Here is a 17,716-nt window from a genome sequence, read left to right on the forward strand (position 1 = left end):
CACAAATTTACAAAATGTAACTATCACATCAATTGTTTAGCCCTACACATAAGTAAGTATAACCAAAATAATTAAACCCAAAGCAGAATGATTACAATTGGTAACATAAATACGTCATGGTTTGACATCACAACAGGACATGCTACGATGGCAATGTCGTTAACTATATCGTATGCCCTTAAGCAGTAATGGCTATTCTGTTTTTTTTCTCCTGGTCAGGTTCATATAGTTGTTCGCGTTTTCAACAAGGACAAATTGATGATATGTGATATGATTGGCAATAAGACAACTGTTCATTATAGATTACAGGAATTAATATATATATAACAAAGGATATTTGGCCTTCAAATTGTGGGTTTTTGCGTTTCTGATGAAGATAAATCATGTAAAGTGCTTTTGACGAACCAAATTTATCAAATTGTATATTTATAGATTGCCAAAAATCTCCAATACCAAAAAAATCAGTTACACGACTAATGATTTATAGTTGGCATGCTACTCCAAATGTATTAATGAAGGTGTCTTCGAAATGTATTTGAAATGAGATAACATTGAGAATGGAAACGGAGAATGTGTCAAAGATACAACAACCCGACCATAGAACAGACAAAATCAGAAAGTCACCAAAAGGCCTTCAATGCAGCGAGAAACTCCGGGATAGAGTAATCATTATAAACGAAGGTTCTTTTTTATGAAAATAATTAGATCTCTTTTGCATCACACTATTGGCCATAAAAGAGGGACAATAAATACCACAGGGACATTCAAATTCATAAACTAGATAAACTAACAATGTCATGGTTTAAAAAGAAAAGACAAACCGACAAACCGACAAAAAATAGTACACAAACAAATCCTAGAAAAAAGCTTAGCAACACGAATCCCACCAAACACTGGCAATGATCGCAGGTGCTTCAGACGGGTAAGCAGAAACAGCTCCAAATGTGTCACCTGTCTTGTTCCTCATGTTAGTACAGCCAGGACATAATTCTTATTGTATATATAGGTCATATTCGTGAAAAGGGAGGAGGATTGTAGTGCCGATATAAGGAACATATCCGCTATCATCTTTGAAAAGAATTTACTATAACTGCCAAGCAACTCGTAATGGCGTCAGTAAAATTTCCAAAGGGATGATTTCAAATTCACCATTTGAAACTCTTAGTATAATAACTTCTTTGTGAGCATCTACCCTTGAGGAAATCATGATAGGAAATATAAGCCCGGAAATATCGTATCACTTATAGGTTATTTTCCGTATAAAGTAAAATCACAAAAATACTTAACTTCGAGGAAAATTAAATCGTATGCAGGCGCTGCTGGAATGTAGAGACATGGAAGTGGAAGGTTCACAATTGGGAAGCTGAAATCATCTCTGTTGTCGTAAAGTTATGTTTTCAACCGACCTTCGTTGTCAATTTCTAGATGTAAGTCAAGATATGAGATAGAATTAAATGTATCTGTTGTATCGGGTTTTTAAGTTAAATGAGATAGATGAGTTAAACATAGTCACTAAAATTTTAAATTATTTAGTGAGAGAACATCATCTATATAACTGAAAGTAAAGTAAAGGGATGCTGCTAACTTCTTATCTATCTTCATAAGTCAGCCTAATAAGAATAAAAGAACAAGTCGACAGGAAGAGGGGCACAGTTAGTTCCCATGGAATGCCGATAGCTTGTAAAAAAACACATCCTCCTAAAGTAAAAATTTGTTGTCAATAAAGAAATTAAGCATCTTAATAATGTCAGCTTCATAGAATGTTTTGTTTGAATCAAAAAGATGTTTTACGATGCAGGAGTTATCCCTCCATAAGACAGATATACTTGTATCTATGTTGGTCATTGCTTTTCATGACAGTAAGCAACACCAAATCTTTCAAATTGTCTAATGGGTTTGGGATGGGGAATATTTGTTTTTCTAATTCTTACTCGATTTATCCTTTTCTTGACCTGTTGATTTATTTTCTTTAATCAACGTGTGGTTCGTTTGATCTTAGTTGTTCATTGGTCAAAACTTGATTACGACGTCAAATTTTCTTGCTTTCCTCTGAAATTCCTATTGTGACGTCATGAACAAAGGCGACCATGCCTGATGACGTCGCAGAGAAAGAACACATCTTTTTGCGGGCTGTTCGGAAAGAAGGATCTAGTTATCTGCATACCGTCTAAAAATCATTAGAGAAACAGATTCCACCACCAAATATTTAAAACGCTTGGCGAGCTACGCGTTTTAAATATAAAAATTTAACTGTCCCGAGTGGATAAATATCGTATTGCACTCGATGTAGTCATGGTAGAATATATATTTAAAGTTTAGACAAGTCAAATGATATACTATTATTGCACGATTAAAGAGACCCTTAAGAATTCAAGTTTAAAATGGATACATATCATTGATATTTCTCTATTTTACTTCTTATTCTCAGTTAAACCGAATATAACCCCTTTTTCTCCTGATACCTTGGATACAGAAGAAACAACTAGTTTCAATGTATTATGTCACTCAAATGGAAGTCGCCCTACAGCCTTCATACACTGGTTACTTGGACAACAACAAAGTAATGTTTCATCAAACTCTTCTACCAAATATATGCATGATTCATCAACAGATACATATACAGTTACATCTACTTTAAAATACAGAGTGGACAGAATATATAATGGACAGAAGCTTACATGTAGAGCTGCTAATGTTGCTGGATCTATGGAAACATCTCTAACATTATACGTGAAATGTAAGTCAACATAATCTGGTTCTATGAAATATGTATATTAGTTATACAGTGTGCCAGTGACCTTATACGATATATATGCGATATATATGCGATTATATTTGGCTTCAGAGCGCATATGAGGTAAGTAAAATTCATATTGAAAATACTGACCCCATATATATCGAATGAGGTCACTAACACATTGTGTAACGAATTTATCTTATCGACTATCGTAACATGTTGTGTTTAAGCTAGTTGCATAACCAGGGTGATCAAGTCTTCAATATACAGAACCTTTTTCCTTTGGTCTAAACAAAAAAAGGCCAAAAATTAAAAAAAATATATTAAAGTGTTTGAACATTGTAGCTCGGTTGATTTGTAACTATTAGTATAAAAAGTGAGACATAGATATGCAGTTGTAGTAGCATTAGCACATCTGATTTCCATAGAGATAATTTTGCCGTAGTCCCGCAGTCATGGTCTATATATATACACTTTGAAGCTATACATTTATTAGATCTGCTAATCATCAGTGGCAAGTCAATAATATTTCGTATGCTGTTGTAGAATACAGGTGCGTTAAAATAAACACATCCGATTTTAATAGATATTGAATGGCCCTGTACCTGAAATAATTGTTCATAGAACAATGTAGAAGAGAGACGAAAGATACCAAAGGGACAGTCAAACTCATCAATCGAAAATAAACTGACAACGCCATGGCTAAAAATTAAAAGACAAACAGACAAACAATGGTACAGAAGACACAACATAGAAAACTAAAGCTAAAACAACACGAACCCCTACCAAAACCTGGGGGCGGTTTCAGGTGCTCCGGAAGGGTAAGCAAAATCCTGCTTCACATGTGGGACCCGTCGTGTTGCTTTTGTTATTACAAATCCGTTGAATAGTATAATTCGGTAGGTCACAAAAGTTAAACAATGTTAACAATTTTGCATTTCTTACTTGTCAATGTCTTGCTACTTTTATTTTTATTTCAACTCCATCCGCAAAAAATCTGCCTGCCCCCTGCTTTTCTTAAAAATATATTGCGATGGTAAAGGATACATTCAATTACCACGAATTTTAACAAGGGAATGGCAGACGTAAGATATCTGGATGAAAGGTATATGTATATGCTGTTGTTTGGCTGTTGCAGCTACAAAAATAATCATTAGTGATATCTGATAATATGTATCCACATCCTGATATTTTGTATGACGATGATGATTGGTTGGGGTTTAATGTCTAGTTACAAATAACATATCAATAGCACGGCTAAAAGTGTTGATAAGATTTGAATACAAACTATCCTTTGTATAATGTGACACCAACAATCCGGTTTTAATGTGTCTGTTCACACGGTAAATAAAGGCAACAGTAGTATACCGCTGTTCAAACCCATAAATCCATGGACAAAAAACAAAATCGGGGTAACAAACTAAAACTGAGGGAAACGCATTAAATATAAGAGGAGAACAACGACACAACACTATAATGTAACGCACACAGAAACGGACCAAGCATCAGAGAAAATCTCACGAGAACAACAAATATAACATCAAAACCAAATACATAAATTTGGGATAGACAAGTACCGTGACACGTGTTATCGCAATGTGAATTAATACTCAAAAATAAGAGAAAACAAACGACGCAACGTTAAAATGTAACACACACAGAAACGAACTATAATATATAACAATGGCCATATTCCTGACTTGGTACATGACATTTTTAAAGGAAAAAATGGTGGGTTGAACCTGGTTTTGTGGCATGCCAAACCTCCCTCTTTTATAGCCATGTGAAATATAACATTAAAATGACAACTCAACACCACAGGACTACAATATAAATAAATTGGAGAACACAATTGACACAGAATCACACGAACAACAGCCAACAAAAGGCAACAAGTTCAAAATTTTAATACGCTAGTAGTGCATTCAGTCCACACAAGATCTACTAGTGACGCCCAGATACAAAAGTTTGAAAGTCGAAAAAAGCACATAGTCGAACAGCATCGAGGACCAAAAGATAAAAAAAAGTTGTGCCAAAAACGGTCAGGGTTTTCTGTTAGTCACCAGAACAATCATCCCTATTATTTAGAATAATTTATGCTTTTGCAATAAAAATAAAAATAAAATTACTATACAAAAGATGTACATGATAAAACTGAAGTATTAGCTAATTACAGGAATCAACTGAAATACATTACATAACCAGACATTTGCAACACAAAATGTAGACAAATCTGAATAAGTTTAAACCTCAATGCCAAGTGACGTAATATTTGAAATTGTAAAAAATGACAAAAAAATGACGTCATTTGAATTTGTAAAACAGATCATCAAAAAATGAAAAATTACGTCACATTTGAATGAATAAGATATAATTAGGATTGATTTAAGATTATATTTGAACTAAATACTGATATTGCATTTAATAACAATGCACATTTTAATACTTATTAATAGCAAACTAAGGAAGCAATTAACTATATTATAAAGCTATGTCCGGTTTGTTTTCAATCTAACTTCAAACGTAAAATATCGTACTGATTACGTTGAACAAAATCAAATCTAATAAATGAATGCGGTGATTAATTTTCTTTATCACAACACGTAACGGTATAATAGACCACATTCAGTCTTACGCTAGTACCAGTACTCAAAAGCTTTACTCCTCGGCAATTCGTCTTTGCTTTTTCCCTATATACCACGCACCTGACAGAGGAGCTTGTGCAATTAAATCAAATTGTAAGATGAGAACACTTTTATATTTGCCATCATTTATATGGGCGTATAAAAAACTCTTTTATTTATTATTGATGTCAACTGAATACAATTATGGCCCGTAGAAAAAGGGAATATTCAAAATTGTCAACACGAGAAGGTAATTTTACCGAGGTCGCAGCCCGAAGTGAAATAATTTTTAAGGGTTGACAATTTTGAGCATTCATCACTTCTAAAGGGGCCACCATTGTTTTACTATACCGAACTAACAATGAAAGGGCTTTTGAAGCATGAAAAAACACCCCGCTTATCTTCATTTATTTTACAAACTTTGACGTTTATAAACGTCTTATATTTCATGCTTGTACAACAAACTTTTAGGTAGAATATTTTTGTAAAATCTTGATGTCCCTTAAAAGGACGAGATATCATCAGCAATATATGCATGTTCAAAGACTTATTTTCTCGTCTCTTGGTGGTTTCCGTGAAACGTGAACGTTGTCGTTGTGTTTATTAACGCATTTGACGTCATTTTCATTGGAGTTATCTTGTGTTTAAGTCAAGAAACTCAAAAGGTTATTCGCCGGCGAATAACAGGGTTTTTCACCGATGCTGTATTTTTGGGAGTTATTCGACCTTTCTTGCAATTAAATGAAAATTAAATGATTTATTTCATGTCACGTGATATCGTGTTACCCAAAAGAATTGTTTGTAATATATTTGTAATATACAGTAGTATGATTGTTTGGTGATGAAATGAATTACGCAAATTAATCATTATTCAAACAGATGCACCCACTGTTAATGTAGAAAACACGATCTTGTCATATAATCAATCACAAAGACAGATTCGTAGCACTCTAGATGGTAATCCTACAATAAACACGTGTACTTGGCACCATCGATCAAAGTATGGAGAACATATCAGAGATTTTATAGTTAATAACCAGACATTGACATTACCTACAGTACCTAAAGATCAATGGTATCAAGACACTGGTGAATATGTCTGTACAGCTGAAAATGGAATCAGCGGACAAAATGGACAAGTGAAACAGATAGGTTCTGGATATGTTACAAGTAATGGTAGGATATTCTTCTTTTAGAATACTGATCACATAAACGTTTATTAATATATTCTCTCGTTGGATCATATTTGGTTAGAAATAAATAATGTTTATACATATGTGAAAGTCAAATATATGTCCAGGGATGGTATGAATCTTAAATTCGTAACCATTTGGTTTTGTTTTTCAAATCCGTTGCCCATTGTTGTTTTAATCTGATCATTTCACAAGTAAAACTGTCTGTACTCTGATAATATCAACCCTCGTTATTTGTGACCAGCATGAAAAAATACGTAAATTGATGTTGAAATCATACAAAACTAGTTAACTGTTATCCAGTGCAATTATTCAGTGATCTTACGAAAACTTGAAATATCTTTCGTGTATATAAATAATGAAATGTATGTTTTTTTATGAGCAAGCAAATCTTTAAAGGTTACTCACTAACAAACGCTATAGACAAGTGAAAAAATTGGAGCTGAACATAACACAATGTACGTAGTTCAATCCCGCTACTGATACGGTAGTAGAAAATGAGAAAGATACTGCAGCTGAGCACATACACATTGGAACTATGAACACGATTTCAACGGTAACGTTTGTTGTGCAATTCAACACACGACAGTGCATGATTACATGAGGTAAAATGACACAGATTTGATCAAAGAAGCTTTAATCATTACTGACTCAGGAGACCCTAGATATTTTTCAACAATACCTCTGTTAATCAAAAATTTTATCGAGTAAAACATTTGGCAACAAACATAACAGTACACATGATTGTATATTTCAAAAGTTTGTAAGGGAGTAGTAGAGAGAGTGACGTTTGAGGCACCCCCAAAACACAGGGCGCTAGGGCGCTGACGTCATATGCGCATGCCTCGCCCCCAATATTATATATGGGCATATACTAGCCCTAATGACTTCAGTGGAAGTAAGGAAGATGAGTCATACCGAATGCACGCCGGCCATATTTGGTCATGACGCGGTGCGACCATGAATCATCAGGATGCAAGATCAGGGCATGACTCACTACATGATAATACCATGAGTCATACCGAATGCACGCCGGCCATATAGGAAACGAGGAAATTGAAGGGCTATATATCAAAACGGAAGCACCTGATGTCGGATTATGACTCTTGAACCACCATTTGATGAATCCCATATATGGAAAGCGACCACAATACCCTATGACCATATATGGAAATTATGACCAAATTTGGTAAAAACCTTATTTTCACTCAAAATAAACATACATGACCATATATGGAAATCGACAAAACAACCTATGACCATATATGGAAATCATGACCAAATTTGGTAAAAAACTTATTTTCATTCAAAAATCAAAAAAAAAAAATCATGATCATATATGGAAACCGACCAGATACCGTATGACCATGTATGGAAATTATGACCAAATTTGGTAAAAACCTTATTTTCACTCAAAAATCAAAATAAAATACATGTCCATATATGGACAACAGGTCACGTGATCGTGAACGTGAAATCTGGTACAAAACAAGGGAAGCAACTCTGTATATATATCTCTCATGGATTGACAATTCAACGTTCGAGGCAAGGTCACACGATCGTATCGAGGAACTCTGGTACAATAAAGGGAGGCAACTCTTCATGGTGTGAACGTCAATCACCGATTAATCGTATCGTGTTCGGAGCAAATAGAAAAAAAAAATACCAACGCAGATGTCAGTTTCATATATATTTATTACATTCATTCGTACAATGCAAGCAGTTTGTCGTCGTTACTCATCAAGTCTCTAGGGGAAAAATCTTTCACAATGTCTTCCATGCTAATGTTTCTATATCTCATCTTCACGAAATGTACACAATAGAGTCCGCACGTATCGGATGATCCCGGTTGCACTTGAGTCGTACTGAATCTGTATTGAGGTCCATTGGCGATGAGCACGTTCCTGAAGCGACGATGGTAATACTCCGGAGAACGTCCGAGTGAATCGAAGAATTCTGCCGGTCCCGTGGATGGAAAGTGAAACGCCACCCAATGCTTCCCCGGTCCATCGCAGGTATCCGTGTTGACGACATAGGTCATCGGTCGGTGCGAGATGTCTGCGGGTAACTCTTCGGCACAACGTACGTCCACCGGTAACTCTTCCAACGCTTCTTCTAGTTCCGCGTCGCTCATGGGAAGTGCGTCTTCGTCCGTGTCGTATTCGGATGTATCCTCGCTGCTGTCGAGCCTCCTCGCCTTGGAGACCCTTTCCTCCTCCTCCCTGCCACACGCATGCTCCTCCAGTCCGCGGCGGTGTACAAAGACCAGTCCGCATTCTTCGCAGGCGATCAGATCGTTCGTGGTCGTTTCTTCCGTTTGGGTCGTCTCCTCCTTCTCTCCCGCCCCTTTCAGGACGTTCGTGCGCAGTCTCTCCGTCTCGGGGGTCTCCGGTTTGACGTCGACAAGGAGATAACCGTGTCGTCTTCTCGTGGCCTCGTCGAATTGTCGCAGGAAATGTTCGGATCGACCCGGGTACATCTGTCGTGCCAGGGTGGCCACGGGCTGTCGATCGATCGGATTGTCAAAGAGGACCATGTAATGACAGTTTCTTCTCTGGGTGGGGTCCTTTCCAAAATACAGGTTCTGGTAGATGGCGATCACGGAAAGATTTCGATGGTGACTTCCTTCGGTGAAGAGATCGTTGATGCGGGTGTCTTTGCTGGCGAGGGTCATCAGATCGTCCAGGACCACCACGTTGCGCACTCTCGGATCGAAGAAGTCGTCGCTCTCCAGGTCGGCGGGGATGCCTCTCACAAACTCCACCGGCGGGTGCACGCCGTCTCGTACGACGTCGTAGAGGGGTTGCCACCTCTTGTACAGCCAGACGATTCTCTGCGGCGCCGGTTCGCACATCGCTTCCGCTTCTCGGAGGACTTTCGCCACGAAATGCGTCTTGCCGCAAGACGTCGGACCCAAAACGATCATGGTAAACGGGTGTCGAAACAAGAACGGACCGGACGGCGGCTGTTTTCCCACCGCAGGCACGAGCGGCGGCGGCGGCGGCTGTTCTTCCATCGCAGGCACGAGCGGCGGCGGCTGTTCTTCCACCGCAGGCACGGGCGGCGGCGGCGGCGGTATTGTTCAAAACTTTATAAGAAGGGGAGAAGAACACGGGCTTCATCTAATCATGGACGAGTTTTATTTATTCGTCAATAGCGGAGACTCGCTCGATCTCTTTTTCGAGAATAGGGGAGGTCAGTTCTCAGTACGTTTACCTCGATCACACTTAACGAATGGAACGTGGGAGTGTGCCCTATTGGAAATGACGTTCGTGCCTACTTTCGAAATACCCACGCGCAGGGTCTACCTATGTTCCGACGTGGTGAGAGAAGAATCGTACGTCAGAGACACGTATCTACCACTACTTCAATCCGTAGCAGTACGACGGGACGAGACGATGGAAGTCGTCTTCGAGAGACCACTCTACCGCACGACGAGGGGAGGCGAGGTGACACTATTGGAAATCACCGTCAGAGACGATAGATTACGAGTGTGCCGATTCAAGGACGATCACGTATTCTGCTTGCTGCATTTTAGAAAAAAAGTTATAAGAGGATAGCGGATTCGATATCGAAGTATAAACATGGAATGTCCTACCTGCCATAGACTGTTTTCCAGGAGAGATGTCATGTTGAGACATTATCGCAATCAGCATGGAAGTGGGGATACGCCGCCGCCGCCGCCGCCCGTGCCTGCGGTGGAAGAACAGCCGCCGCCGCTCGTGCCTGCGGTGGAAGAACAGCCGCCGCCGCCGCCGCCGCTCGTGCCTGCGGTGGGAAAACAGCCGCCGTCCGGTCCGTTCTTGTTTCGACACCCGTTTACCATGATCGTTTCGGGTCCGACGTCTTGCGGCAAGACGCATTTCGTGGCGAAAGTCCTCCGAGAAGCGGAAGCGATGTGCGAACCGGCGCCGCAGAGAATCGTCTGGCTGTACAAGAGGTGGCAACCCCTCTACGACGTCGTACGAGACGGCGTGCACCCGCCGGTGGAGTTTGTGAGAGGCATCCCCGCCGACCTGGAGAGCGACGACTTCTTCGATCCGAGAGTGCGCAACGTGGTGGTCCTGGACGATCTGATGACCCTCGCCAGCAAAGACACCCGCATCAACGATCTCTTCACCGAAGGAAGTCACCATCGAAATCTTTCCGTGATCGCCATCTACCAGAACCTGTATTTTGGAAAGGACCCCACCCAGAGAAGAAACTGTCATTACATGGTCCTCTTTGACAATCCGATCGATCGACAGCCCGTGGCCACCCTGGCACGACAGATGTACCCGGGTCGATCCGAACATTTCCTGCGACAATTCGACGAGGCCACGAGAAGACGACACGGTTATCTCCTTGTCGACGTCAAACCGGAGACCCCCGAGACGGAGAGACTGCGCACGAACGTCCTGAAAGGGGCGGGAGAGAAGGAGGAGACGACCCAAACGGAAGAAACGACCACGAACGATCTGATCGCCTGCGAAGAATGCGGACTGGTCTTTGTACACCGCCGCGGACTGGAGGAGCATGCGTGTGGCAGGGAGGAGGAGGAAAGGGTCTCCAAGGCGAGGAGGCTCGACAGCAGCGAGGATACCTCCGAATACGACACGGACGAAGACGCACTTCCCATGAGCGACGAGGAACTAGAAGAAGCGTTGGAAGAGTTACCGGTGGACGTACGTTGTGCCGAAGAGTTACCCGCAGACATCTCGCACCGACCGATGACCTATGTCGTCAACACGGATACCTGCGATGGACCGGGGAAGTATTGGGTGGCGTTTCACTTTCCATCCACGGGACCGGCAGAATTCTTCGATTCACTCGGACGTTCTCCGGAGTATTACCATCGTCGCTTCAGGAACGTGCTCATCGCCAATGGACCTCAATACAGATTCAGTACGACTCAAGTGCAACCGGGATCATCCGATACGTGCGGACTCTATTGTGTACATTTCGTGAAGATGAGATATAGAAACATTAGCATGGAAGACATTGTGAAAGATTTTTCCCCTAGAGACTTGATGAGTAACGACGACAAACTGCTTGCATTGTACGAATGAATGTAATAAATATATATGAAACTGACATCTGCGTTGGTATTTTTTTTTCTATTTGCTCCGAACACGATACGATTAATCGGTGATTGACGTTCACACCATGAAGAGTTGCCTCCCTTTATTGTACCAGAGTTCCTCGATACGATCGTGTGACCTTGCCTCGAACGTTGAATTGTCAATCCATGAGAGATATATATACAGAGTTGCTTCCCTTGTTTTGTACCAGATTTCACGTTCCTCGATACGATCACGTGACCTGTTGTCCATATATGGACATGTATTTTATTTTGATTTTTGAGTGAAAATAAGGTTTTTACCAAATTTGGTCATAATTTCCATACATGGTCATACGGTATCTGGTCGGTTTCCATATATGATCATGATTTTTTTTTTTTTGATTTTTGAATGAAAATAAGTTTTTTACCAAATTTGGTCATGATTTCCATATATGGTCATAGGTTGTTTTGTCGATTTCCATATATGGTCATGTATGTTTATTTTGAGTGAAAATAAGGTTTTTACCAAATTTGGTCATAATTTCCATATATGGTCATAGGGTATTGTGGTCGCTTTCCATATATGGGATTCATCAAATGGTGGTTCAAGAGTCATAATCCGACATCAGGTGCTTCCGTTTTGATATATAGCCCTTCAATTTCCTCGTTTCCTATATGGCCGGCGTGCATTCGGTATGACTCATGGTATTATCATGTAGTGAGTCATGCCCTGATCTTGCATCCTGATGATTCATGGTCGCACCGCGTCATGACCAAATATGGCCGGCGTGCATTCGGTATGACTCATCTTCCTTACTTCCACTGAAGTCATTAGGGCTAGTATATGCCCATATATAATATTGGGGGCGAGGCATGCGCATATGACGTCAGCGCCCTAGCGCCCTAGCGCCCTGTGTTTTGGGGGTGCCTCAAACGTCACTCTCTCTACTACTTAAGGGATAAAATTGAGAAAGGAAATGGGGAATGTGTCAAAGCGACAACAACCCAACCATAGAGCAGAATACATATATGTGCATAACTGAGTAAAGGCTCGCAGTATCACGCATTCAAAAAGAGAACATTGATCTGATCAGGGGACACATATTTGAGGCTGAATAGATTCGACTTTTGCATACTTTAATCAAATTTAAAAAAAACGGTGAATCAGTTTGTAACAAAATGACATCCTGGTATCACGACTGCATATCCAAAGCCATCTTTTTGTTAATTGTTGTAGGAAACATTGAAAACATACAGGTTATATTTTTTCTATCAATTAGGTTAAACATATTAAAGGGTGTTTCATGAAAAAGAACACACGGCATAGACAATCGTAGCAATTTCAGCAATATAGCATGGTCTATGTGTGTGCTTTATAATGATATAATTATCTTCCTATTATATAATTTTTTCATGTATAAATATTGCAGTGTATATAAACTTCCTATTTAAATTGATTTACATGTTTCCGTTGACTGTATATCTGTTTTTCTTTAACCTCCATTTAATATTAATGGATCAAATTTCTGTGTTTTAGCTCCACCAGTAATAACAGCTGACAATAAAGACAATACCATACAATATGGAACATTAGGTCAAAGTACTGAATTGAAGATAAATGTGTACAGTATTCCAAAGTATTCCAATATTCGTTGGTATAAAGGAAGTATACTGTTAGGCCCGAAAAAATACATTACGACGGAAGAGCCTGCCGTGGTTAAAGATGTGTTTCATGGTGTAAACGTACATTTAGATGGTAACAGGGTTACACTGACGATAACTGATTTACAAGAAGCCGATTTTACAACGTATACCCTACAGCTTTATTATGGTAGCCAGTATGTAGTGCATGAAGTTACTCTGAAATCAGTCGGTAGGTATTTTCAAAAATTGTATGGTGGATCGCTTTTGAAAATTAGTTTCACAGATGACAATAAATATGTTCTTTTTGTCGTAACCTAAATTTTTACCTCTTTTCCTTTCATGTGTTATTACCAAATAATATTGATCACCGAGTTTTAAAGCATAATAAATGAAGACATAATCTTTCAAATGTAATCAGTTTAATTTAAGTCTTGAGCTGGCATGTCAGTTAACTGCTAGTAGTCAATAATAATATTTATGTATTATTATTTTCATTTTGTTTATTTTCTTTTGTTACATCTTCTGACATCAGACTCGGACTTCTCTTGAACTGAATTTTATTGTGCGTATTGTTATGCGTTTACTTTTCTACATTGGCTAGAGGTATAGGAGAAGGGACCTGTTGGTGACCTTCTGCTGTTGTTTTTTTTCTATGGTCGGGTTGTTGTCTCTTTGGTACATTCCCCATTTCCATTCTCAATTTTATGAGATATCATAAACATGTTTAACCCCAACGCATTTTTGCGCCTCTCCCAAGTTAGGATCATCCGGCCTTTGTTAGTCTTGTATTATTTTTAATTTTAGTTTCTTGAGTATGATTTTGACTTTAGTATCCCGCTAACATGTTTAACCCCGGCACATTATTTATGTATGTGCCTGTTCTAAGTCAGGAGCCTGCAATTCAGTGGTTGTCGTTTGTTTATGGGTTACATATTTGTTTTTCGTTCATTTTTTTAATTTAAATAAGGCCGTTAGTTTTCTCGTTTGAATTGTTTTACATTGTCATATCGGGGTCTTTTATAGCTGACTATGTGGTATGGGCTTTGCTCATTGTTGAAGGCCGTACGGTGACCTATAATTGTTAATGTCTGTGTCATGTTGGTCTCTTGTGGACAGTTGCCATATTGACAATCATACCACATCTTCTTTTTCATATATAGCAAAATTGTTCAGCATCACAAGGAGAAGAATTTACCAGTCAAAAAGGTCGTATTCTCTGACAAAAAAAACCTGAATGTCATTAAATGCAATATTTCATGAACAAACAATGAAAAAAACGCTTAAATTCATAAAATCCCGTTATTGGGTTAATCTTCAACAATCGTGAGACCTTTTTAAAAAGTATTGTTTATATGTGTTTTCTTCATTTTTGATTATTTATGACAAACTGAGTTTCCATGCTCTTATTAATTTTATAGTCACCGCGTAAAACAACTAGGTATGTACAAAAAAGCAAAGTAACAAAAGTACCAAACTTTCAAAGAAATCCTATATAAATTTGCCTCATACACATGACACAAATGGAAATCAACTTTCAGATTCCTGACTTGGTACAGGCATTTTCTTATGTAGAAAACGGTGGATAAACCTGGTTTTGCAGCCGAATAGACTTCCTTTATATTGACAGCAATGGCTATGTGTCAGTAAAACAAACAGACAAACTAGTTAAAGATATCCAAAATAAGGGTACATCAGTCAGTTTGTGTTATGATATTAATCACTATAAAACCAAACAAAATATGTCACAAAAAGAAAAACAAATGGCAATAAAAGACAAAGCACAGAAGTAAAGATTAAAGACAAGAATACACAAAAAAATACCATTGAACAATTACACAATGATAGAATGTTTATGTACCAAGCAATATCAAAAGAATGTTAGCAAAAATGAACTAGACAGTGAGAATTAACATATGGCAAAATTGGAGTAATTTGCTAGTTTGCATAGCGGCGATTTTATCATGACGGCAGCCATTACAATAGGATTATATAAGCCCCTTAAATAAAAATGCCAATATGCCAATACCTTTGTCGAATGAACAATTTGTTCGCATATAGATGAATAGCACATGTTTTAGGCTTCTTTCCGTGAACAAATGGACATTGTCTACTCTGAAATCTTTCAACCTTTTTAGTTTAAAAATCGGACGCGTAACCATAGTATAATTGCTATATAAGATGTTATAAAATAACGGAAAATCTTAAAAAAGCCAGATTCAAAACAGAAATACATATTTAAGAAGATATAGGGAAACACCTTGTAGGTTGAATTTTAAAGTTAAATAATTTTTAACATTTTCCCTTCGTATTACACAACAATTTTGTAAATATCCGCCAAAGGAACTTTTTAAAGTACATTAGTTTTAGATACATGACGGAAAAAGACTGGATTATCTGCAAATCTAAAATATCTTCTGCTTCACTATTATGCGTTACATAAAACAGAAAAACTTCTGGTTTTAATCTTACCGCATTCCGGTTGATTTTGTTTTTACATTTTTCCACAGATGTATCTATATTTTTTTAATGATAATTGAGGTATTGTCTTTTACAGAAGCCCATAGAGATTCGAATACAGACGTGATTATAGGTGCCACAACAGGTGTCCTGGTAGCATTACTGATTGTGTGTATCATAATCATTCTGGTCTTGAAAAGTAAAAAAGGTAAAACAATACACAGTGAGACCAAAAGAGACTTACATATTTTCCAGTTATAGAATGAAATTCAAAACAGTGTGGCTGTGGCCATTGATTGACACATTAAATTCATCCATTGACTGGGACAATTTACGTAAACGTTTGTCTGTAACGACCACTGTTCACGACGTACCTACGATAGACATTTAAACTGTGGGGTCAACAAAGGTTTCTTAACGCCTTTAATTATAAAATAATTCGAAATATTAATCAGGAATAACCTTTATGTTTTGATTTATATAATTGATATAAATCAAAACATCGTGTTATTTCTGATTAATTTTTCGAATTACTTTATTAAGGTGTTGAGAACCTTTGGTGACCCCATAGTTTAAGTGTCTTTAAAAAGTACATAGTGAGCAGTGGTCGTTACATACAAACGTTCACCTAAATTGTCCCAGTCAATGGATGAATTTATTGTGTCAATAAATGGCCACAGCCACACTGTTTTGAATTTCATTCTAAGTTTAGATGTATTACAAATCATTTTGTTGATAGATATAGTAAGGTGTGGTGTGAGTACTTATCTGATGAATAAACCTTTTTGAAAATAAGTCAAAAAATACACAACGTTCATTCATAATTTAACAACCAAATCTGAATTGATTTACAGCAATCAACAGGAATATCTTGAACGCATGGACGATTACTCTTAATCATCAAAGACTTTATCAATAAAAATACCCTGAAAAAAATACTGGTCATAAAATGTAGGAAAGAAAAATACCGGTCACAAAACGTCTGAAAATAGAACACAAACCTAGAGAATAACATACACATTAGTCAGTATAAACAACTGTCATTTTTATTGTTATCTAAACGTGCATTCTTTCATTTATGATTCAGTTGATTTTCATTTACAGGGAAAGTACACACTAATAGGTAAGTTATAAATGTTTATTTTGGTCATAGATTTGAAAAATAACATTTCCAAAAATATATTTCCGAAATGATTTTGCAGTGACTTGAGAGTCATTGAAATAATACAACAATTCGTTAGAGCTCACGGTGATTTATATAATTGTGAAGCAATAACTAAATTTATGTGAAACTTTAAAAATAAGATCACATTTCTTTGAGTTTTAAGCAGTCTTTATCTAAATGTTTTTGTTGTTATGCAATCAAACTTGCAGTATTTTATAATTTCTTAACAACATGAACAATGAATATGCAGAAAGTAAAATGAAAAGTACTTTGGAAATGTCTATATGACTTTGATGACCTTGAATATAATGTTTTATCAAAGAAGTTTGATAACTTTTTGCCAATGAGAAAGCAATATAATAGTACAAATTAATGTTTCGAAGATTGTCCAATAATGCATCATTTCTTATTTCATCTTATATTTATGTGTCATTTTAAGGTCTCATTAGTATATAAGACATCAGTTAATATTCTGTTCATTTGATTATTTGATTTTTTTTCAGGTCAACCTAGACAATTATAACCGGTCAATTATATGCCAATGAAGTATTGTCAATGAAACATTTTTATTATCTACATGGTTTTATATAGAAAACGAGTCAGGGTTGCATTAATCAAACTGTTTAATATAAAATTGCACGGTTATATATTAAGTATGTGAAGTTCAGTGTTCATCACTGAAAAAGTCAATAAAATTAGATTTACAATAAGATGTTTATGCAATCTAAAGATCATAACCCGTTGATTAGTTGCATGCTATATTATATATATTGCAGTTTTTTGGTGGGGATCGTGTTGCTCAGTCTTTGCTTTTCTATGTTGTTTCGTGTGTACTATTGTTTGTCTGTTTGTCTT

At 37.6% G+C, this 17,716-nt stretch overlaps 1 protein-coding gene and 1 long non-coding RNA gene across 2 annotated transcripts; both read left to right on the forward strand.

The window, feature by feature from the left end:
• The first annotated feature begins 1,792 nt into the window (after positions 1–1,792).
• LOC139525251 (cell adhesion molecule 3-like) lies at positions 1,793–6,557 on the forward strand. Its single transcript, XM_071320449.1, has 3 exons — positions 1,793–1,859; positions 2,429–2,737; positions 6,241–6,557. The coding sequence occupies exons 1-3, from the start codon at positions 1,793–1,795 to the stop codon at positions 6,555–6,557; spliced, it is 693 nt and encodes a 230-aa protein (XP_071176550.1).
• Positions 6,558–15,792: 9,235 nt separating this feature from the next.
• LOC139522528 (uncharacterized) lies at positions 15,793–17,495 on the forward strand. Its single transcript, XR_011664464.1, has 3 exons — positions 15,793–15,904; positions 16,801–16,819; positions 17,365–17,495. It is a non-coding gene; the product is annotated as an uncharacterized lncRNA (long non-coding RNA).
• The last annotated feature ends 221 nt before the right edge of the window (positions 17,496–17,716 follow it).

This window comes from Mytilus edulis, chromosome 5, assembly GCF_963676685.1.
Source record: "Mytilus edulis chromosome 5, xbMytEdul2.2, whole genome shotgun sequence".
Lineage (NCBI taxonomy): Eukaryota > Metazoa > Mollusca > Bivalvia > Mytilida > Mytilidae > Mytilus > Mytilus edulis.